Source organism: Myotis brandtii, unplaced genomic scaffold (genome assembly GCF_000412655.1).
Source record: "Myotis brandtii unplaced genomic scaffold, ASM41265v1 scaffold278, whole genome shotgun sequence".
Taxonomy (NCBI): Eukaryota; Metazoa; Chordata; class Mammalia; order Chiroptera; family Vespertilionidae; genus Myotis; species Myotis brandtii.
This window is the reverse complement of record NW_005360594.1, coordinates 604680-629472: the sequence shown is the minus strand read 5'-3', so window position 1 is coordinate 629472 and position 24793 is coordinate 604680. Positions and strand designations below refer to the sequence as shown.

Here is a 24793-nt window from a genome sequence, read left to right as displayed (position 1 = left end):
GAGAGAAACATCAATGATGAGAAAGAACCATTGATTGGCTGCCTCCTGCACACCCCCTACTGGGGATTGAGCCCACAACCTGGGCATGTGCCCTGACTGGGAATCGAACCGTAACCTCCTGGTTCATATGTTGATGCTCAACCACTGAACCACACCAGCCAGGCTATAGTGTGATTTCAATGCCCCTTTCTCTAATTTGAAGAAAAGGATTGTTTTGTATGTGTCATTGTATCTATGACATAGCAGATTTATTGGTATCTGGTAGGCCCTCAGTAAATCTCCCTCAATGTCCACACTGATGTAGTGTTTCTTTAACAGGTAGTACATGCACATTGTTTTAAAAAATACAAAAAGCATGACAAAGCATGGAGGGAAAAGTGAGTCTCTGTTCCCCAGGTGTTTTCTGCAGAGGCTGATATCACTCTTTGGGGGTATCTGCCTGAATATATTCTACACATAGACAGGCGGTTATACATCCAGTAGATATTTAAGAAAAAATCAAAATTGATGCACAGATAATGGACCTGGCATTGAAAATACTTTAAATAACCAGTTTGCTAAAATAGTAAGATTTCTGAGTGTTCTCATTCTCCCGAGAAACAGATGTTTACCCTGAAACTCTTTCTAAAATCTTTGCAAGACCCACTAGTCCACTTCTTACTTCACTAGGTTGAAAGCAGTAAGTGAAAGCAAACCTGCCTGGTGTCTCCCAGGAATGGAGAAAGCATCCCTCTGCCCCCCGCCCCCCCACACTTGTGCCCTACGCTAGCGTCCTTTCTTTCTGGGACCGAAAGCAAACCTGCCTGGTGTCTCCCAGGAATGGAGAAAACATCCCTCTGCCCCCCGCCCCCCACACTTCTGCCCTACGCTAGCGTCCTTTCTTTCTGGGACCCTTGCCAGAACAGCCAGAGTGATCCTGTCATTTCTCTGCTCAGTCCTTCGTTGCTTTCCCATCCTATTCAGAATGAAAACTCAAGTATGTAGTGTGACCTTAAGGCCCCACACGGCCACTGTGTGCCAGCCACGCTGGCCTCATCCCTGATCACTGACTATGTGGGGTTCCCTCCTGCGAGGCAGCCTTGGCACCCTGTTCCTTTGTCACGTGCTGTTCTCCAGGAAGCGCTCAGCCCACCCTCCCATCTCTTAGGTCTTTGGACAAATGTCCCCCCATTAGCAGTGTGATTACTGTACATAAAATTACACTCTCGTTATTCTCCTCCTTTATTCTGCTTTATGTTTCTGTGCATAATGGGATTATTTGTTCACATGCTTGCTGTCCGTGTCTCCTGTGAGCTCCACGGAACAGGCAGCTGCTCCATTTCTGGTTCACTGCTGAGTCCCTGCACCACACGAAAGGTGGCAGTGGTATTTTTTGACTGACAGGAGAGCTCAGGGTGTGAGTCTCAGCATGCATTACCCTTGCTGAGTATCCTGGAAGTGGGTAGGGTTTGGGACTCTTGAGATGGGGTGTCCCTGTGTGTTTGTCTCCTGCCATCTTTCTACATCCCAGAAACAACACTGTGAAACCTTGTAGGCATGGGGTGATTTTTTCTAATGTACATTAAAATACATAACTATTAAGTACAACATGCTGGTCCATGTTCCATCTAAGATCCATTGTGCCTATTATGGGTGTTGCACCCACCATCTTGAGGGGACTTCCAGGACACAAGGGGCCCTTTTCCCTGAGGCCCTTGCATTGCTGGTCACTTCACAAACCAAATACTCCACAAACAGCACCTCCACTTTGAATTTCCACTGACGCGAGCACCACAGTGCTGTGTCTTTACACATGTTTCCTTGGCCTGGGGTGCCCTTCACAGCCTTCTAGTGTCTCTGCTTGATGATTCCTGTCCATTCTTCCAGACCCTGCTTCAGCATCACACTGCAGAGCCCTTCTTCTTCCAACCTGTCCTAGGTGGGTCTTCATCACCCTGATCCCTTTCTTCATTTTGTTCCTGTTCATTGATTTCACATTGATAAGTAAGGACTGTCCTATAATGAGTTTCAGGTTTCCCACCCTACACTTGTGCTCTGAGAGACTGGGAATAGATTTTGTTTGCCTTAGTCTCGGGGCTTGGCAATATCAATGACTGAAGTTCAAACCCTTTCTAAAATAGTTACCCTGGTAGAGCAGTAGCTGTGGCTGGGATTGATTGGCATGAGATGAGAACAAGAGTGAGCATGTAAACCTAGAGAGTTGGAGGTTAACTGGAGGGAGGGAAATGATGCATTGATTGATGGAAGATACCAAAGGCGTGATGCCTTCTGCAAGGTTTCCTAGAGCAAACCTTGCTGGCTCATATTAATTTACCTGGCTGTGATGAGTAGCTTCAGGGCTTCTCTCTCCCTCTACCTCTCCCCTCCTCTTCCCTCCCCTCTCCTTCCCTCCCCTCCCCCCTCCCTTCCTTTCCCCTTCCTGCCCACCTCCCCTCCCCTCTCTTCTTCTCTCCTCTCCTTTCCTCTTCCTTTCTCTCTCCTCCCTCTCTTCCTCCTCACACACTTTGGTAAGTCTACTTTCAGCCCAACCTTTAAAGTGGCACTGTCTGATATGATAGTCACTAAATTTTAATTAATTACAAGTAAGTAATATTTTATTTCTTCAGTTGCACTAGGCATGCTTGAAGTGCTCAATAGCCACACATGGCTGGTAGCTACCATATTGGCCAATGTATAATAGAACACTTTCATTATCACAGAAGTTCTATGGGACTGTACTGCTCCAGAATCAAATTCTTTAATAAATCCCTTATGTTGACTTTTGTCCCTCAAGTTGAAGGCAGGAAAAAAGTCCTATCTGAATGAGATGTCTCTTGGGTGAGTTTAGTCACTTTGTGTGTCATTACAGATATAAGCAAAGGGCCATTTGTTGAGTAAGGAGAGGATTTTAGTGTTGAGGAGATGAACAATCTCCCCATGGAGGGTGTGTGGCCCAGAGAGCTTTGGCCTGAGTGACCATCCCTGGTCCAAGCCAGCCTTTCTCATCACAGCCTGTTCACAGTGCAGCAGGTGGACAGGGTTGGAGATAGAGGATATTGATGGGAATGTGGGTGGAGAAGGGAGATGGGGCCTAGAGCCTAGGAAAGTCAAGAGAGGAGGTAAGATGAATAAGGATGGAAAGATGAGGGGAGGGAATTCCTGCAATAGGAGAGGAGGTGTATGTTGGTAATAATGGAGTGAGGAAGGCCAAGAGCCTTGAAAAGGAGGGGGAACTTTTTGGCATGGCCATTATAGAGAAAGAGAAATGGCTCATAAGCATTCTTTGCTCTCTTTCTCCTTCCCTTTACCCCCCCACCCAAACCGATTTTGTTTGTTGCTTTATTTAAAACTAGAGGCCCGGTGCACGACATTTGTGCACTGGGGGTGGGAGCGGGGGTCCCTCAGCCCAGCCTGTGCCCTCTCACAGTCCAGGTCCCCTCAGGGGATGTCCGACTGCCGGCTTAGGCCCGCTCCCCACAGTCGGACATCCCTCGGGTCCTTAGCAGAGGCAGGAGGGGCTCCTGCCATTGCCACGGATGTCCGACTGCCGGCTTAGGCCCACTCCCCACAGTCAGACATCCCTCGGGTCCTTAGCAGAGGTGGGAGGGGCTCCTGCCATTGCCATGGCGCTCACCAGCTGTGAGCCCAGCTTCTGGCTGAGCAGCGCTCCCCCTGTAGGAGCGCAATGACCACCAGGGGGCAGCTCCTGCGTTGAGCGTCTGCCCCCTGGTGGTCAGTGTGTGTCATAGCAACTGGTCGTTCTGCAGTTTGGTTGATTTGCATATTAGCCTTTTATTATATAGGATGGCAGAGTACATGGAGTGAAGCAGGACCTAACTAGGATAAAACAGCCTTAGAAATTGTGCATCTGTGTATACTTACCATTTGGCTTTTATTTTCGTTATGTTACACTTGATAGTGTCTGCGTTACAAGTGCTTTGCAGACTAGGGTGAAAGATGATAAATAAAACATTTACACTTTAGGCTTTAGAATATATTGGTTAATTGCCAGGCTACTGTGTTTTAGATCTTGTGTGATTTAGGGGATGATTAGAAGCAGCTTCTCTTTGGGAAATAAGTCAGATTTGGTGTAAGACTCAGGCTTTACTGATGTGAACCACAGACCTTTAAACCCACAATTGACAACCTTACATCATTTTGGACGTGAGAGTATCTGTCAGTAGATTTTGCCCTTATAATTTCAGAGGCAAAAATTAGTGCTTACTTGCAGGGTTATCCAGAGGTTTGTCATGCTGCACACAATTAGCAATTTGCAGTCTTTGCAGAAGGTGCCAATGGCTTTAACCACTTCTGTGGACTTTACCAGTTGTTCAGCCATTAAATGTGTCAGTGGCAACACTATACAGACTCAGACTTGAGTGTCCATCAGGATCACCTGAAGGGCTTAGTAAAACACAGGTCACTGAGTCACTGCCAGAGTTTCTGACTCCGGGGGTTGGGGTGGATTCCAGAATTTGCTCTTCTAACGAGTTCCCAGGTGATGTTGATGCTGCTGACCGGTGGCCTACACTTTGGCGGCCACTGGTCCTGTGGGAATTTAAACTCGGCTTCCGTCTGGGTTGACTGGGGGATTCTGTTGAATTACGGTAGTTTATTTACCTCTTTCTGACTTCAGTTTTCCTCTGCTGGGGTTTGGGCAGGAGGGAGAAGGAGGAAGGGTTCATTTCGCCGACTGGCTCCTCCAGGTGAAGGCCAGGTGTGCTGATGGAGTGTCACCTCGCCGCTCCCCCAACCCCCAACCCCCTGAGCCAGGAAGCAGCAGTGTTTGCTCCTGACCCAAGTCTCTGCAGCAGCCTGGAGACTGAGCAGTCCAGGTCGCTGGGGGTGTGAGGATGTGACGTGCACGCCCAGAGCCTCCTGTTGGCCGGTGATTAACTGGGCATGGCCACTGGGAGGGAGTCAGGAGACCCGGCTTCTCCGTCTGTGGACGTCATACTCCTTGGGTGACCTTGGACAGCTTGCTAGTCCTTGACTCCCCCACTTGACTACTTGTGTGGAAACATACCCCCTTCCTCCCAGCCTATGAAACAGCAGAAAAACAAAAACCCCACCTGGGGAGGGGCCTCTGGAGCATTAACGAGTGACGTGCAGAACTTGGGTGCCTGGGGAGAAAGCTGCTGTGTAAACGCAATATATTATTAATAAAACGTCAAAAAATAGCATCACGCCCTCTGCTAATAATAGCTGCTTCAGGCTGCGGAGCTGCCCGCACTCCGGCTCCCAGCCGTGGGGAGGGAGGGTGGCTGTGGGTTTTGAATTTGCACCACATTTAAAAGAAGATGAAAATAGGTTTTTAAAACATTTCTTGGCATATTCATGGGTATATTCATGAGGAAAATATGATGGCAGTTTTGTATAATTCAACTTTAATAAACCAAATCATCATTTTCTTTTGATATTCATTACACTTCAGAGTTGTTTGACAATGTGGGCTGTTCCAGAGGCATATCTGCTGACTTAGGAGTGTCCCCCCCACCCTCCCCCCCATCAGCATTGGTAAGCGGTAAGTGGGGGGAGCTGTACAAACCACTAGTGATGACTTCATCAGTGAATGGTTCCCTCAGCTCTACGGATGCACATAGCACTGCTACGTGCTGCTGTAGACACCGATCTAAAGACAGGGTTCTTGCCCTTAAGGGATTTATAATGTAGTTTTGATTAAAAATATATAAGCAAGATATTACATAAGGAGACCATTGTACTCTTAATACTTGTCTCCTTCAGTCATGTAAACAACACCCCAAGCCACTTTGCGTGTTATGGAGCTGCCTGAGTGACCCGGAGGGACAGATTCCTGTGGCATCGCTGGGCCCTGTCGGCAGGAAGCTCAGACCTTTGTTCCTCTCCCCCAACTTCCCCACCCCAGGGGTGTGCGATGGACGCTTCTTAGGGGTGTTGTGACAGACTGTAGGAGGTCTAGCACCCCAATGGTGGCTGCCCTTCCCCCGTCCTGGGGAGAAAGCTGCTCCGCACAGAGACACTGCAGGTCTCTAGGGGCCATTAGGGCCTGTCCTTCCTCACCAGCAGGCATGGCCGCTCCCTCCCTGCCTTCTGCCCAGAGAGTTGTGGCTTTTTCACCCACATGAAAGCTCCCTAAGTACAGGGCCTCACCTGGCTCCCAGCAGGGACCCCCGCCCCCCCCCCCCCCACCCCCATGCACAGGGGACTTGCCTGGGGAGCTTTTAAACAAATCTCCCCCCCTCCCTCCCTGAGATTCTGATAAAATTGAATGGGGAGGCGGGCGGGAGGAGGGGGGAGCGGGTGTGGTCTCTGGGCAACTGTCAGGAAAAGCCCTTGGTGAGTGCAGGGTGCCCTCGGGGTTGAGAAGCACTGAGTTGGTGGTTGGGTTTATCAGAGAGGGTGGATCAAAGTCTCTGCTAATCACTCGGGAGTTTTTTGAATGGAGTGAAAAATCCCACATCACAAACCTTATCTTGGAAGCTTATGCTGACTGTAGGCTCCTTTCCTGTAATGGGACCTCTCAGGGTCGCATTTGTTTGCAGGTAGAAATGGTCACTTCGAGTGTTGGGCACAGCTGGCCCATAGCCGTCTTCCCCAGGGGCACAGCTGGGGACTCAGGGGCCAGTGCCTGGAGGGCAGTGATCCACCAACCCCTGGGGATCCCTGGTCTTGCCCCAGTATCTCATCACTAAAGGGCCTCTGGCAGGCGCACCTCGTCCCTGTACTGCTCCCCCCTCAACTGTGGCCCCCTTCGCCGCTCATTCTGAGGATATATGGCACCCATGGCGGATCTCCATTTGGTTTATAGGGTCAGTCTGTCCAAGACCCCCACTCAGCCCATTCATTACCTTTTCTACATCTCGGTGCTCTTTTGTGGTTCGCCCCGGCCAGCAATGATGCCTTCTTTCTATCTGTGTTGTTGGAAGAATAAAACCTACAGCTGGAGTGTGGATGAGAAGCCTGCCAAGTAGACTCCAAGCAGCGTGCTGACCTGCTTGTTTCTGATGTCTAGGCTTAGGGAACATATTTATTAGAGCTCTATTTGTTAGAATTCCAAATAGGTGCCACTTCAATGTTATGCGGGAAACTTCGGGCCATTTCTCAGTCCAGAGAAGGAAATCCAAGATGGATAATGAGAGATGGTTTTATTTACTGGTTAAGGAAGAAGGCTGAGGAGGCTGCCAGATGGGAGACATCAGGGTGGGACAGGAATGATCTAGAGTTAACCTTGGTCATTCTCGAATTTTTTATCTCTCCTCTGTCTTTTCATTTTCATTTGGCATTTTGACCCTTGTTACTGTCATTTCCTCATACTTACTTCCATATTCTATCTTTCTTTCTCCTGTGAGTTGTTGTGTCTGGGAGCCAGAGACAGCTCCTAGGTCCCGAGCCCCATAGACTTCCCTGCTGCTCCCACACCCCAGCCTTGGCTTCATCCCTAACTTCCTCCTGTCTCACCTGTGCTGGGTGTCTTAGCGGACCTCATCCTAACTTATTTCCCCTCATTTCTTCCCCAAGAATTGCTCCATTTCACCATAAATACTCTGTAATTCAAAGGTGTCTTATCACCAGAGAGAGACATCTAGGGTGGGCTTTTGTTTTCCTATGTTTAATCCAGTATTCATGGTTACTTTTTTTTTTTAAATATATTTTATTGATTTTTTACAGAGAGGAAGAGAGAGAGAGAGAGAGTTAGAAACATTGATGAGAGAGAAACATCGACCAGCTGCCTCCTGCACATCTACTGGGGATGTGCCCGCAACCCAGGTACATGCCCCCGACCGGAATCGAACCTGGGACCTTTCAGTCCGCAGGCCGACGCTCTATCCACTGAGCCAAACCGGTTTCGGCCATGGTTACTTTTTTATGCTCTGTGCGTTATCTGATTTCATCTTCAGGTAGAAAATATTCCCATTTGGCAGGTGAGAAAATAGAGGTTAAAAGAAGTTAAGTAGCTTGATCAAGATCAAGCAAATGTTAAATGGTAGAGCTTGGGATATCTCATGCTAGAGCCTCCACTCTTTGCTATTGAACTCTGCACCCTCTGGCTGGAGGAGGCATGAACTGGGTTGCCAGGAGGGTGTGGGTGGTGGGTGGTTTGGATCTCATGGCCTTGGAGATTCTTCCATGCCAGCACTCATGGGAAGCTGTGAGATGATGTAGGATGTCGGAGTCTCTTCCCCATGGGGTTGATTTTGGTGATAAAATTCTGAATCATTTTCTTAGAAATGATTCACTATCAATTCTGAGACTGTGGGTGGTTATAGTGGGAATGTGGCCAATAACGGCTGGGTCCCAGTGCCTCGGGCTGTGTCATTGTCCCTGTCATTGTGTAAATCGGCAGGTGGAGTCCTCCCAGTTACGTGTCTCAATGTTTTGTTTCCTTGCAGAGCCTGTGTCATCCTGGGGGTGATATTCCTTCTGTCATCCATATGTATAGTGAGCAAAGCCATCCATGACCTCTCCATTAAGCTGCTCCCAGAAGTGGTAAGGTCCTTCTTCTTTCTTCACACTCCCTCCTGTGTCCCCCTCTTCACAGGTTTACTGGGAAAGCTGGGCAGGTGGAGAGAGTAGGCACCACATGTTGGGAGTCCTGACGAGCTCTTTGCAGAATGTGAATTACTTGGGGGCAGAGAAGCACTGGGCAAGATGAAAAGACTTAAAATAGTTGAGCCTGTACTGGGTTCTGTGTCCCTCGCCTTAGATTTTTGACTATTTTTAAAATGAGATGTCTTTTATGTAAAGAGAAATGGGCTGACTTTAGTAGCAGAGTGAGCCAGTCTGTGTTGTTGATATCTATTATTCTCCGTCCATTTAACGACTGTTGTAATAAGAATTATCTTTTCTTTTGCAACTTGATACATGAGTCTGTTTAGGTTTTCTGGCACAATTGGCATCAGAATGCAGAAACTGGAGACACAATTTCATACTGAAGTGTGTCTGACTGCTTTGTTCTCGGGGTGAGATGTGTCACCTGCACTCTGATTCTTTTCCCCCCTCTCCTTATAAATGCTGAGAAAAGAAATATTTTTACAAAATAAAAGAAATACTTTTACAGTCTTTATATAAGGCAGCTGATTTATGAACCAGGAAATGGAGATGCTGCCATTGCCATGGTTCCCTATTCAGGGTAGGGCAAGAGCAGGTTTACACTTGTTGGTATGGACAATAATCCAATAACTAATAAATAATAATAACACAAGAATACACTCTCTGTTTCATGTCCTGACAACTGTAAACCTACTTTTGCCTCACCCTGGACAAGGTACATAGTGATTTAAATGCAAAAGAAAGGTCTCCTCTCAGGTGATTTGATTTGCACTCAGCTACATGCACCCTGCTAATATAAGGCCTAAATTATTGGCCCTTTAAGTTTACTTTTAGAAAAATATATGTTAATCCCTTCTGAGGCAATGTATTACATGCGTGTGTGCGCATGTGTTTATGGGGAAGGTGAAAGCGAAGCAGAACATGGTACTGCATTTCACGGAGCTATTAAAGCAACTGCGTGAGGTTGCCCCGCCCCCACGCTGAGACAGAGCCATGCCTTAACTCATCAGGATCTTACCTCTTATTTAACATCACAGATGGAAACGCTTGTTCTCTGATTTCTCAGTGACAGGAAGGAAAGATGGGTACCAGGGTAGGAATGTGTTTAGTGTTTTTTAGCAGAGCTAGCTCAGCAAGTATTACTGTTTATTATCGTCTGTGCTCTTCATCTCACTATTGTTGTCTTGCCCTGATCTTCCTGGTGGCCTAGGATCCTGGACTTTTTCATCCTTTCCCTCCAACAGACTTGCGATCCTGTGTCCCGTTCTGTCAGAATCAGAAGCTTATGTGAAGTGTAGACGTGAAAGTATTAGTGTGATTAATTAAGATGTTCTAGACCAGTGGTTCTCAACACCGTTCTGTCAGAATCAGAAGCTTATGTGAAGTGTAGATGTGAAAGTATTAGTGTGATTAATTAAGACGTTCTAGACCCTGTAAAATATTTGCATTTTACAGGGTCTAGAAATCTGACTCCACTCTAAGTAATGCTTATTGGTGGGGAGTTTCAGCCCCCGGCTAGTTGACACACTCACTTCTTTAGGTGTAAACATGTGTTTCCAGCAGAACAGCTTGGTATGGAATGGAGAGCTGTGCTCGCAGACCAACCCTTGCAGGGCCCTGCTTGCTTTTTCTCTTGATAGATGAACCATTTTTAACAGGGAACAGTCTCATATCTTATGGTGCAAATACTCCAACTTGAATTCCACATTGAGGTCTAAATTCCCAGGCGGGGGTCAGAGAGGGTGAATAACTCCACGATTTTGCCCAAGCCTGGACCTATCCCTGGGGAACTCAGCCCACTGCATCATTATCAGTCTTAGCGTGGGACTTAAAAATTACACCCATTCATTGTTACCCCTTAACAACTCTGAAGTGAGGGGTTTGTTTAATAGTTGGTGTGGTTTTTTTAGTATATATTTTTATTGATTTCAGAGAGGAAGGGAGAGAGAAAGAGAGATAGAAACATCAATGATGAGAATCATTGAGCAGTTGCCTCCTGCACGCCCCCTACTGGGAATCAAGCCCGCAATCCGGGCATGTGCCTTTGACTGGAATCGAACCCGGGACCCTTCAGTCCACAGGCCAACGCTCTATCCACTGAGCCAAACCAGCTAGGGCTGTTGTGTTGTTTTTTAAAAAGCCATCGGAGTTATAGAAAGGTACCAAAGGCGCCTTCAAGCTGCGTGAGCTCCCTTCTCCAGAGGGGAGGCCTTCTAATCAGCTGAGTGGCATGTGGGGCCAGGTAAATGCTGCGGGGTTGTAGCCAATAATAGTTCAATACTGGTCTTTGGGTTCCCTGTGTCTGCTCTAGAAATTTCATGGAAGCCAGCAGGCTATAGCCAGACCCCGAACCCCTGCCGACATTCAAAATGAGTGTTTTTACACAGTGCCTCATCCTAAATGAGGAGTCACAAACTCAGATGCCCCCCAGAGCCAGTCTCAAAAACTGGAGAATTGCCTAGGTCCGTGGCACCTAGAGAGCGTGCCCCCAGATGAAGGATCTGCCCTGTCGTGAGGTGCCCTGTGAGGTTGTGGACCTGGGGTGGTCAGATCTTCCGAGTTTTTAAGAGAAAATGGAAACCTTGTGTTTAATGTGAAATAAATTGGCAACTGATTTAAAAGCTTGAAAACTCTGGCTGGGAATAGGTGGACAATTTCACATGGGCCCAATAAAGCATGGCTTTTGGCTGCTCATGGTGTGGTGGTTGAAACCAGGGAGACTGGTGGTTAGGGCTACATATTATGACTTTAGGTTGGAGTTACAGCTTCGCCCTGCCCTTCCCTTCCTTACAGAATTGCTTTCTTTACATGTGATTTCTGTCAGATTATTACTGTGGGTTTGTCAGAAGCAGCATTTTTCTTACCCCAGGCCTGTTCCCCTGCCAACTTCCTTTTCTTAAAAAACAAACAAAACAAAAAAACTATAGTTTTATTGATTTTAGAGCGAGAGGAATGAAGAGGGAGAGAGACATAGAAACATCAGTAAGAGAGAAATGTTTATCAGCTGCCTCCTGCATGCCCTCTACTGGGGATTGAGCCCACAGTCCAGGCACGTGCCTGACCAGTATGGCTCAGTGGTTGAGTGTCAACCTCTGAACCAGGAAGTCATGCACGGTTGATTCCCAGTCAGGGCACATGCCCGGGTTGCGGGCTCAATCCCCAGAGTGGGGTGTGCAGGAGGCAGCTGAACAATGATTCTCTCTCATCATTGATGTTTCTATCTCCCTCTCCCTCTCCCTTCCTCTCTGAAATCAATAAAAATATATTTAAAAATATAATAAAATAATTGTCCTAAGATGACAATTCTAGTGGCTGCTGCCCTAAACATTCTGATTTTTTGTATTTCTGAATTTCTGATCAGAGTTACTCCTATTTATGGCCTGAGGTCATTTCAGGTTGGGCCCCTTTTGAGGTAGGAGGTATTGAGCAGAAGGAAATTCGGGGAATGGTGGGTGAGCAGGAAAGCAGTTCTGGGGCCGGGTGAGCAGTTTCACAGCGTGTCAGCCCAGGTCTCCGGGGCAAGTGCTTGGTCTACGCGGGTGCGTCTCTGAGGTTCCCTTAGTACCTGGAGCGTTGTACCTGTGGGGTAAGGACACGGAGCTAAAGTCAGGGACACATCTCAACTCTGTGACTTCCTAACTGGAGAAACCTGGGCAGGTTGCTCCACCTTTTTCTGCCTCACTTTCTTTGTCTGTAAAATGGAAATAACAGCACCTTTTTTTGTAGGATTGTTAAGCAAACAAAATAAGATGTAAGTAACAACGTGCTTATTAGCACATAACTACTGGGTAAGTGTTGGCTGATATTACTGGACTAGAGAAGTCGGTGGATCTTTTGGTGCCTTTAGTTCTGGAAGCTTAGACTGTACTGAGCAGTCCAGGAAATGACCTCAGGGACACTGTACTCAGCTCGGAGTCGGTAATGCTGTAAGCTCCTTCTTGAGCAATAACCTCTAAATCCCGGATTCGCCATCAGCAACAGAGAGATTCGTCTTCCCTGTGACATGCTCTCAAGCATAACTCTAAGTTTAATTTGGGACCTGTGTTGACAAGTACTTTAAAAACACACACACAAAACAATCACACACAGTCAAGGTCCTCCACATCCCCCTAGCCAGCCTCTCCCAGCACCGTGCAACGAAAGGTGGAAACCTGGTCAGACTGTCAGTGGTGTTCCACCCTTGTTACTGCAAACAGAATAATCCCAGTACTTAAGCAAGATTGGCCTCTTTATTCGTCTTTGAGACAAGGACCTACCAGCTTCCAAGCAGAAGAGAGCTGAGCACTGAGGGAAATCGAGTATTATTGGCTGAGAGCGTTCAAGGCAGAGAGAGCCCAGAAATAGGTCTGTACATATCTGGCCAACCGGTTTTCAACTAAGGTGCCAGGTCAGTTCAGTGGAGGAGAGTGAAATCTCTACAAGGAATGGTGCCGGAGCAGCCGGACCTGGATAACCATATGGACAAGGTGGACATTAACCCTTATATCCGAATTAACTCAAAATGGGCCATAAAACTCAATGGAAAACCTAAAACTCTAAAATTTCTAATAGAAAAGAAAGGAGAAAGTCTTTGTAACCTTGGGTTAAGCAAAGGTTTGTTGAATCCAGTACCAAATGTATGAAGCATAAGATCAAAACATCAAGAATTGAACTTCATCAAAATGAAAAAGCTTTGTTCTTCCCAGACGCCATTAGGAAAATGACAGGACAGCATAGACAACACCCATGGATCAGACAAAGGACTTGTATCCACAATGTAGAAACAACAGCTTAATAAGAAGACAAACAACCTAATAAGAAGATTGGCAAAAGATTAGTACAGACAGTTCACAAGACAAGAGATAAATGAATGGCCAGTAAGCACCCGAGAAAATGCTCAACATTATTCATCATCTGGGCATTACAAATTAAAACAACTATAAGCTACCACTACCTACCCACTGGAGTGCCCGAATTAAGAAAAGCAAATGTGTGGAGCATCGGCAGCTCTCATGTACTGATGGAGAGAGTGAGATGGTTCATCCACATTGGAGAAGAGTTCAGAGGTTCATTAAAAAGTTAAACATCCATTTATCAGATGATTTAGCCATCCCACCCTCAGGGATTTACACAAGAGAAACTAAAATATATGTCTGCACAGACTCTTCTACAAATAGTTATTGCACTCTTATTTCTAATGTCAAAAACTGGAAACAACCCCAATATATATCAGCAAGTGATGGATACACAAATTATGGTATATCCATATAATGGGATACTACTCAGCATTAACCCGTACAACAACATGGAATAACCTCAAAATAATAAAGGCGGGCACCAGGAGCAAGGCAAAAAGGAACATGTACATAGCATTTCACTTATATAACATTTCAGCTGCAAACTAATCTATAGTAACAGAAGGCAGGTGGTGGTTGCCTGAGGATGGTGGGGTGGTGAGGGGTGCTTATTAAAGAGCCACAAGGAAACTTTAGGGGGTGATGGAAATATTCTCTTGCTTTTGGTGATGGTTTCTTGGACATAAAACCATGTCAACATTGATCAACCTGTACATTTTCAATATATGCAGTTCAAGTACATGCCAGGAGCACTCACAGGGTACACTCGCTGCCGCGGCTCAGGCTCCCAGAGGGTTCACGGTTCTAAACCTGAATGCGTGGTCGCCGGTCTGTTCGGTCTCTGGCATACAGTGGGTTTGCTTGCCAGTTCAGGTGTTACCTAGGAAATGCTGGCTGGTTCTCTTCTCCTCACTTTTTAGCCTTGAACTTTCCTCAGAAGGCGACGTGTCTGTGCACCATCCTCCACGCTGTGGTCTTCAGTCTCTCAGGCCCCTGTGTGTGTTTCCACCTCAAGAAGGCCCTTTGGCTTGTCTTGTTAGACCACAGTTTTCCTGAAGCATATAGGGTGTTCGACTCGCTGCCATTTCACAGAGGAAAGAAATTCTCAGATAAAGAAATGGAACAATTTCCTCCAGAAACAGACACACAGACATACACACATACAAAGACACACAGAGGCACACAGACAGATACACACAGACACACAGACATACACACAAACACATATAGACACACACATACAGACAGACACACATACATAGATATACAACACACATGTAGACACATAGACACACACACGTATAGACACACAGACACTCAGACATAAACACAGAAACATATACAGACACAGACAGACATACAGAGACCCAAGCACATACATATACATAGACACACACACACACACACACACACACACACACACACAAACAGAGCCAGGTGTTTTTGACAGGGCTCTTCTCTCCTGTGGATTTCCTCCTGGAGTACCACAGAGTATGAGTCCTGAAAGTCAGCTTTCAAGAAAAGCTAATACAACATGCTCAGTTTCCTGATTGAGGAAATATGGCCGAGACTCAGTCTAACAGAAGATTCTGAATAAACCTCAAGTCTAGAATTTTCCAACTACTGAATGGGAGTGACCTCCCCTGCCCCCACTCCCCTCCCCCATCCATTTTCCCAGTGGCCTTGAAGACTCCCACATGACAAATACTATGAAAACCCGCCTTAGGAGGCTGCCTGGTTATGGCAACAAAAACGGAGAAGAGAAAGGAAGAGAGGGAGGGAGGGGAGGAGGGAGAGAAAGAAATGTGCCCACTCCTCTTCATCCCCCAGTCTAATTGAGGGGCATCTGTGTATTTAAGGACACTGGTGTTTATTAAACATGCGTGTTGCTAAGGCAAGATTGAGTACTTTGCTATTCAGATGCTTCTGTGCTTGACCTTGGGAAATGTATTTAATCTCTTGGCACTTGTCTTTCCATTTGGAATGTGAGAATTCCACACTTCTAATTCGGTATCTCTCTTTCTCTGGGGCTTTAAGAGCACTGTCCTAGCTTTGGAAGGTGTTGAACATTTTAAAGTAAATCTTTTTTCATTCACTTCCCTAAGTGCAATATGGACAATGCAGTCCTCATAGCATTTCCCTGTTTTTCTGTTCATTGTTCAGCTAATGAAGGGAATGGTACTGAATGCCTTTTATTTCCCTGGCTTGGACTAAGGCACCCCTGTGTGTATGGTGCTCACAGTCCCTCCCCGCAGGAAGCCTCGGGGATTCCGTTCCCCCAGTGATGGCTCCTCTCTGCCTCACCTGCGCTCCGCCTCCCGTCCCAGCAGCAGAGCTGTCACTATGGAACAATCAGGATATGAGTATTTGGTGACAAAGCCACACGTGTTACTGAATTGTTAGGGGAAATTTGGAACTTTTGGGGAAGTAGTTTTGGGGCACTGGGTAAGAATTCTTGGTCCTTGAATAATCCTGGTACAGTGGGCTCTCTGGTCACCCCAGCCCCATGGACTCGGTAAAGAGGCAGAACTGAAAACCAGGCTGCTGGTACCTGCGAAGGCAGCCGTTTGGGAGGGACCCTGGGCCTTCCTCTTCATGCTTGGTGGGGGGCGGGGGGTGGCTGTTGCAACGAGAGGAAGCATGAGAGGCGGCTGTCAGAGGAGCTGCTGAGTGGAAGCTCTCACTGTGCAGGCGGTGGTCTTCTACGCTCCCCCCACCCCCAGGCTGGTGAGAGCAGCGTGGGGAGTTAGTGCTGCCCTTGGGTTCTGCCGTGGTCCTGTTTTACCTGACCCAGCAGCACTCCATCTGGAGTTCCCCAGACATCACTCAGCCCCGATATAGGTGCCCGTCCTCCATGCTCCCGAGACACCTCGTGCTGATTACAATGGAGGCTCTGACCACATTACAGTGTCATTTTCTTCCTACTTGCCTCCCTGAATAGACTGACCTCTTTAAGGACTAAGATTCACTGTCCTCCCAGCCCTAAATAGAACCTGGCATGTAGTAGGAACTTAATACATGTATGTTGATAAATGTATATTGAATGAATCAATTCATGCGTGCGTGAGGCCCTTGGCTATACCAGGCAGCCGGCCAGAACCCTACTTAGAAAGGGGATAAAACCAAGAGGAGCTTAATTTTCAAGGAACCTTAAGCAGTCTCTGCTGTGGACACTTTCACACCCCTGTGGGAGAAGCAAGCTAGCAGAGAGGCTGTGGGAGAAGCAAGCTAGCAGAGAGGCTCGTCCCAGACCACTCCCCGCAGTCATAGCCTTGCGTTCTGTTCTGAGCGCAGTGCTAGTGATGCGTGGGAGCAGGTGATATCCAGGTGAGGCAGCTTGACCATCACCCCTGGTTTTCGTATGAGACATATTTGTATCCATAAAAAATATAATGATGTGTGTTCTTACATGAGTGGGTATTGTACATATCACACCACAACTTTTTAACTCAACGTGTTTTTTTTAAGTGTTTTTATTGATTTCAGAGAGGAAGGGAGAGGGAGAGAGAGATAGAAACATCAATGAGGAGAGAGAATCATTGATTGGCTGCCTCCTGCACACCCCCCACTGAAGATCAAGCCTCCAGTCCAGGCATATGCCCTGACCAGAATCGAACCCAGGACCTTTCAGTCTGTAGGCCAACGCTCTACCCACTGAGCCAAATTGGATAGGGCACAACATGTTTTTAAGATCTAGAATATGTATGATGTTAACACCTATCATATACATTCAGGTATTGTAGGCACTCCCCTGTGGGGCATTTAAGTAGTTTCTAGTTGTTGATTATTACAAAGCTGTTGGAATGAACATAGTTGTACTATCATGGTAATGTGTAGTGTGTGCAGATGGGGCTTCTCTAGGTAAACATGTAGGAGAGGAATTTTGGGATAGTAGATCCTGCCAAATTGTCCTTTAGTGTGGCTGTGCCAATTTACGTTCTCAGAATGTCATTATGCTTCATGATATCTTCAGATCTTTTCCTGTATAATAAAAGCCTAATATGCTAAGTGTTCAACTGTTTGACCAGTCGCTATGATGTGCACTGACCACCAGGGGGCAGACACTCCAACTGGTAGGTTAGCTTGCTGCTGGGGTCTGGTCAATTGGGACTGGGCAAGATGGGCCAGACATGCCCTGGGGCCCTCCTTTGGTCCCTCCCCAGGCCCGATCATGCACCTGTGGGGTCCCTTGGCCTGGCCTGCCCCCCTCTCGAATCCGTACACCGAGCCTCTAGTTTATTATAGTTTTCCAGTCTCTTGGCTGAAAAATGATACTTATTGTTAGTTTGTTTCCCCTTGATTATTGGTGAAGTTGATTATACTTCTTTATGTTTATTGTCTGTGTTTTTTTTATAAACTGCTTCTTTATACATTCTTCACCCATTTTTTTGTTGTCTTCTTCTTACTGGTTTTTAGGAGTTATTTATAGATTCTGAGCACCAGTCTTGTTGTATACAAGTTGCAAATAATTTCTCTTGATATCTTTTTTTCCTTTTTAATATTGCGTATTTTTTGTTATTAGATACCCCTCACCCCCACCTCCACCTTCCATTTTGCTATAACCAAATTTATCAATCCCTTCTTTTATGGGTTTGTGGTGGTTTTGTTTTATTGGAGAAGTTGGGGGTTCAGGATGCCATAAAGATGTATGTCAATATCTTCTTATTTTTTAAATACATATAAAAATAGACTTTAAAATTGTATCTTTAATTTGTCTAGAATTTTTATGTGTGTATGGTATGAGGTAGGGATCCAGTTTTGTTGATTATTTTTCTTATACGAACATAGGACTTTCCTGACTCCATGTCAGAAACCACCTCCATCAGATACCAAATCCCCATGGGTGCGTGCGTGGCCATCTCTGCACCTGAGCCAGTCACGTTCCATGCTGTGGGCCTGCGGGTTCTCTTCCAGTGTTATACTTTAACATTTATGTAATTGCAGTAAGTCTTAATGCTTGGTCCCTCTTTTCTGGGATCTTCAAAATGGTTTTGACTAATGTTGCATTTGTAGTACTCAATATGAATTTCCAGCTTAGTTTGCCAAATTTAATGAAACATTCTGTTGTAGTATTGAGTAAGGTTGCATTCAATGTATTAATTTTGAGTAAATTGGCTCCTTTTAGCTATTGAATCCTCCCTTCCATTCCATCTCTCTCCATTCATGTTTTCTTTTATGTCCTGTAGTGAAATTTTGTAATCTTCTTTGTAAGGATCTTACACATTTTTATTAGGGTTAGTCCCTAATAGTTTGTGCAGTTTGTTGCTATTTTAAGGGTTAATGTTTGTTTCATTTTCTAAATTATTATTGCATAAAAAAATCTAATGGTATTTGAATACTATTGGTTTTGCTAACCTGTAACCTTGCTGACTTTTCTAAAATTATTTTTGGTTATCAGGTTGTGTTGGGTATATTATATAATGATGGTTTGGCTCTTCTTACAATTCTCATATTTCTTTTTTCCTTGTCTCACTTATTATCCAAGATCTTTAATACAATATTTAATAGTTTGGTGCTTATTTTGGAGTCAAGAAATGACTATTCAATTTCTTTTTTACTTAGAATTTTTTTAAAAAAATCACAAATAGCTGTTGAATCTTGAGTATTTTTTCTGTATATACTGAGATGTTTCTTTTTCTTTAAGATGTTCATATTTTGAGTCAATATTCTAATATTGAGGCATCCTTACATTCTTGGGATAAACCTTATTTGTCCAGAAAGTACTATTTTTTTTTATCCATTGTATGTTTTCACTTACAATTTCATTTAGGGCTGTGGTCGCCAACCGGTGGTCTGCAGACCACTGGTGGCCCATGAGGTCCGAAAGGTTGGTGACCGCTGATTTAGGGTTTTTGCATCTGTGCTCGTAAGTGACATTGGTCTGAAGCCCCGTCCTTGTGTACCACATGCAGGGTGGGGCAAAAGTAGGTTTACAGTCGTGAGTACAAAAAAGAGAGTTTATTCTTGTATTATTATTTTTTAATTATTGTATTATTTTTCATATGAATAACTGTAAACCTACTTTTGCTCCACCCTGTATGAGTTATGTGGCTTTTTAAAAAAGTGTTTTAAAAATTGATTTTTTAGAGAGAGAGGAAGGAAGAGGGAAACAGAGAGAGAAACATTGATGTGAGAACAAAACATCAACCAGCTGCCTCTCGCTCACTCCCCACCAGGGATTGAGCCCGCAGTCTGGGCACGTGCCCCAACCAGGAATCATATCAGTAACCCTTTGGTGCATGGGATGGTGCCCAAGCAGCTGAGCCACACCGGCCAGAACTCTTTTTCTTCTTATTCAAGACATACATTTCTTGACTAGGGTAAAAGTTCTTATCTTTAGTGGCGCCTTCATTTTGTTCACATGCAGTTTTTTGGGTGGGTAAGTGAGTTTATGTTTGCTTACTTTTCCTTTTTGTTTTTTTGCTGTTGGTCTTTGTTGGGGTCCAGCCCCAGCAGGTCCAGGGGTCCCCAAAGGTGTGGACGGAGTCGGCGAAGAAGGAATGACACAGAGGCAGCGTTCAGTTGATCAGCAGCCTAGCCAGGTTCTGTAGCCAGGATCTCCAGCCAAGTTCTGGTCAGGATCTCCAGCGAAGTTCTGGTTCGGATCTCCAACCAAGTTCTGGTGCCATGTTCTCTCGCTAGGTTCTCCAGCCAGGTTCGGTCGCCAGATTCTTTAGCCAGGTTCTATCCAGGTTCTTTTGCCATGTTCTGTCTAGGTTCTCCAGCCAAGTTCTGTAGCCAGGTTCTGTCCAGGATCTTTTGCCATGTTCTCTCGCTAGGATCTGTCTCTAGGTTCTGTCTTCTGTTGTCTTGTTACATCTGTATTTATACCAGTTGATTTTAATCCTATCAATTTCTATTCCAAAGGTTAGGGGGTTTCTTATCTCCATTCCAGGGAGTAAAGATTATGTAGCTTAAGCGTGATTGTTTGTAGTTAAAGTGATTAACTACCCTCCTGGCACTTAGTTAAGGGGCTTTATCTCCTCCCTAACTTCAGGGGAAAATCCCTACCTGGGGAAACAACCTTTCTCAGAGAGGTGACCTTGGTTAAAACACATAGCGCTAAGGGGAGCAAACATATTAAGAACAGTATGCTATATACGCCAGGTCCCTTGAAACATATGCTGTGCAGACGTTTCTTCTCTGCAGCGACTGTGTCAAGCAGCAAGAATGGACCGGCTCCCGGCAGGTTTTTCTTTTTTTTCTGTTTTGTTTTGTTTCCTATGAGAGACAAAATGGTCACTTCCGTAAGAAGTTGACCAAGTTAGTCTGCACAGAAGTGTGTTCTGCGTGGCGATGTTCCACATTGTACCTTTGAGGTGTTAGGTGGCTTTCAGGTTCTGGACTAACCTACCCTCGGCCAGGTAAGGACCTCTGATGGAGCCCAGTTATTTATAAGTGTGAGGAAGGTCCCTTAGTGACCGAACCACCAGTGAGTGCTCCTAGGGCAGTGATGGCGAACCTATGACACGCGTGTCAGAGGTGACACTCGAACTCATTTTTTTGGTTGACTCCCCTGGGTCTCTGACTGCTGAGCCAGCCCCACAGTCACATACACAGCCAGTTCCTTGCCTACATGTCTGACACTGATCTCCTGCTGGTTCGCTTTCTGACTAATACACTCAGAAATCACTGCCCTGAAACATTTTCTTTACCTTGAGTTTGTTTTTACCCAAGTTGTACCTGCATATAATTCAAGCAGCCAATTACTCTGCAAGACTCATTATAAAAAAATAACCCCCTCCCCAGGGGCAACTGTTTATAGCTCCTTCCAGCTTCCATCTCTAAGTAACATGCATGTGTTGTTACTTCTTGCTTTCTCGGTTATTGGCATGATGTCTTGACTTCCTATTCTCTTTAGCCCTTTAATCATTTCCTTGCCTAATTACCTCCCAATACATTTACATGGTTATTTTGATTAGATCAGTATTCAGCATTGTTATTATTAAGATTGTAAATGTTATTCATAGCTGAGCCCAGGAGTCTTGTTTGCTTTATTTTTTCCTTTCTTTCATTACATTGTGTATTTTCTCATGCTAATAAAGGAATATATAATATAAATTATACACACAAACACACACACACACACACACACGTGTACACTCCGGGTCCGCTCTACAGCTGTCATTTTAGGATCCCAGGGCTGGTAATCCTGGGGATTCAGTTCCCTTTCTCTTAGGTTGTATCTCTTTGGACCCCATGTTGATGCCTTTCCTGGGCTACTCCATCCTCCAGTAGCTTCCTCAGAACAGATACAGGGAAGACAAACATTTTGAGACTTTGAATGTCTGGAAATGTTGTTATTCTATCTTCAGACTTTACTTGGTAACTTGCCTGGGTGGAAATGAGTTTACTCTTAGAGTTTTGAAGGCATTAATTCACTGTCTTCTAATTTCTAATATTGCTTTTGAGAACTTCAATGGTATTCATGTCCTTTAATCCTAGAAGATTTTCTTAAGTTATTTTATTATTTGTTTTGCTATTGTTTTTTTTCTGTTCTTATATTTTTAGGCTTTATATTATTAAATGTTGCACTGGTCTTCTAATTTATTTCTCCTATATTGTTTTTAATTTTTCAACAATTACTAAATAGAGATATTTTTAAAATTTTTAAAAATTTTATGATTTTTTATTGATTGTTAGAGAGAGAAAGAGGGAGAGAGCACGAGAGAAAGAGAGAGAGAAATATTAATGTGAGAATGATACACGGACTGACTGCTTCCTAAACGTCCCTCACCAAGAAATCATGCCAATGTGTCCTGACTGGGAATCAAACCAGTAACCCCTCGGTGCCCAGGACGATGCCCAACCAGCTGAGTCATACTGGCCAGAGCGCCTATATTTTAATTTTTGTTCGTCTGAGAGATTCCCCCAACCTTATCTTCTGATGCTTTTAAAGTTGTTAACTTCTGCTAGTATGTTTTTAAATTCTAAGAACTATTTTTCCTGCTACGTTCTTTTTATAGCATCCTTTTCTCATATGACAGTATAGTATCTCCTATTTCTAATGATGTTAATGATCATTTTTAAAAGTTTTCATCTCTCTGCCTACTATTGTTGGCAAGTGACATTTTTCTACCTGTTTAGGTCTCTGTCTTTCATATTAGATGGCTTCCAAGTCTGGTGATCATTGGCTGCCTGCGTATATTTAAGAATATATTTATGATTGTGTGTGGGCAAGACTTTTCAAATGTGATCTTAATTATAGGGCAGGGACTTTTTTTTTTAACTTGGTGTTTGGGTTCAGGGATGGAATTTAGGGAAACTTTAATTGGAAAGAAATTGTCTTTATTTTTATTTCACCTCAATCTGACTGTTAACATTTTCTTCCATTATAAGATTAGGCAATCAGTCACAGTTGTAATATTAGAGTGCATGTGACTTATTCCCCAATAAAATACAAATCAGATATTTTTTTATTTAAGGTTGATTTGGCAGATATCTCAACATATCTTTTGTGCTTATCACAACTTAAAACTACTGTACTTATTAGATCTGCTATTGGATCTTGCTATTTAATACATTAACTTACAAGCACTTCTGTGACTAAAGCAGTTTATCTGTCTTATTAAATGAATGCAAGCATAATTGGTTTTCTTTATACGTCTGTACATTTTACTTTATGCACTTAAATCATGTTCTCTGTTCTCCTGGGCTAGTCACTTTCGAGGGTAGAAGGCAAACTCCCTTACCCCCCCCCCCCCGCCCCGTTCCAGGGTGCTGAGTGGCATGGATCCCGAGCCCTTGGGGTTTGGGCATCTTGCTCTCATCCTCCCCTTTGCCCTAGGATGCCGTTCCCCCTGCCCCTTTAAGGAGCTACCACACCTCTGTCTGCTTTTCCAGCTCACACAAATCTGTGGCGGTTGTCCTTCTCCTGTTTTCTTTGTCCTTGTGGGTTCGCGCCTTTATAAAAACTCCTGTGCTGCCATTAGTGGCCTCACTGGGCTGAATATGTGTGTTCATCCCATGCTCTTCCATCGCAATTTCTTCTGATCTTTAAGGCATTTTCTAATAGAGGAAGCAATGTCTTGCATTGTGAATTGCTCTTTTTATTTCGCCAAAATTGAAATTCAGAACCATCAGGCAGCATAGAGGGAGACTGTCCCACATTTTTTCTGTATGACGGGCCTGGCAGATGGGAGCTTGAGTACCTTCTACACCACGAGTGGTGGGACCTGATCCTAGAGGTTACTTAGCTCGCTGTTTGGGGCCAATGCCTTTTGTCCTGAGGGGGTGACTGAGAGCTTGCTATGCTTGGTCCTGGTTTGCGGGACCCTGAGGTGTCACTGCCTGTAAATGCCCAGCGGTCCACCAGGGAGGAAGGTGTGCGAGGCCGGCCACAATGGCTCAGCTCCGATCCCTGGCAGTGTCCAGGCATCAGAGTGCTTGTCCCCCAGCGGGCCCTGCTTTCCTGAACTGCATTAGCAAAGGGCAATCGGCTGATGCCTTGGTTAACAGAAACGAGGCTGCATCTTAGAGCCGGAGCCAAGCCCGTCACAGCGCCCTCCCTGTCCCCGGGCAGGCAGAGTGCCTCCACCGACACTGCCCTCTCCTTGCCTGCGACACCCCGTGGCTCTGCCAACCTCAGCTTCACGGTATCCACGGAGCTGGGCATCTGCGCCTTTTGCAGGTGGGCCAGTCTGACCGGAAATTACCAGGGGCCCAGGGCTCTCGGTCTATAGGCCACACCAGTGACCTGATGCCACAGCTGCAAACCCTTAGCTCTGACCCTCTCCATATCAGAATGCTTTGCTATGTTAATTTTAAAATTGTGAAGTCATTTAATGTGCATCCATGGCAATTTGTCAATATAATTTAATAACCAGGGGAAATTGAGAGCTTGCGCTTGGCATAATTTTCTCCACATCTGCCAGCTTTTCTCATCTGCCTGGGGCGTGCGGCTGGGGGACAAAAAGATCTGAGGATTAGAGTGACTTTCCATTTCACCTGGGGCCATAAATCGATAGGCATTGAGTATTCAGCCAGCACCAGCGTTTCCCTGGGTAATTCTATAGCAGGGCCGTGTCAGACGGTTTGAAATTTGTCCTCATTAGGACGCCTTTTTTGCAGGCGTAAGCAAGCGCGCATCCCCACCCCCCACGTGCTGTCACACAGCTGGTGAAAGGGGACGTGTTGGTCTTTGGGGGACTGGGGAGTTGGATTTTCACACAGGGCCTGTGTCTGGTGTGGTGACCACAGCTCACTGTGACCTGGAATTGCATCTCCTGGTGTCACTATGACAAGGAATAAACTTAAGGTGGGACGTGGCAAGTGGTGCAAAAATAATTCATCCCTATGAAAGGTGTTCCTGTGAGCAGCATCATGAATAAAACCCTTTGAGGTGGGGCTGTATGGAACGATGGGGGGGTGTATGGAATGATGGGGGGCTGTATGAAATGATGGGGGGCTATATGGAACGATGGGGGGGGGGTGGGAGGATGGGGGGG

The 24793-nt window shown here is 45.4% G+C and overlaps 1 protein-coding gene across 1 annotated transcript in view; it reads left to right on the top strand.

Moving 5' to 3' along the window:
* TMEM163 (transmembrane protein 163) overlaps window positions 1–24793 on the top strand; it is an 80486-nt gene that overhangs the window by 30719 nt on the left and 24974 nt on the right. The window contains exon 3 of the mRNA XM_014541768.1: window positions 8352–8448. Within this exon, the coding sequence (XP_014397254.1) occupies window positions 8352–8448 (97 nt within the window). The remainder of the gene's footprint in view (window positions 1–8351; window positions 8449–24793) is intronic.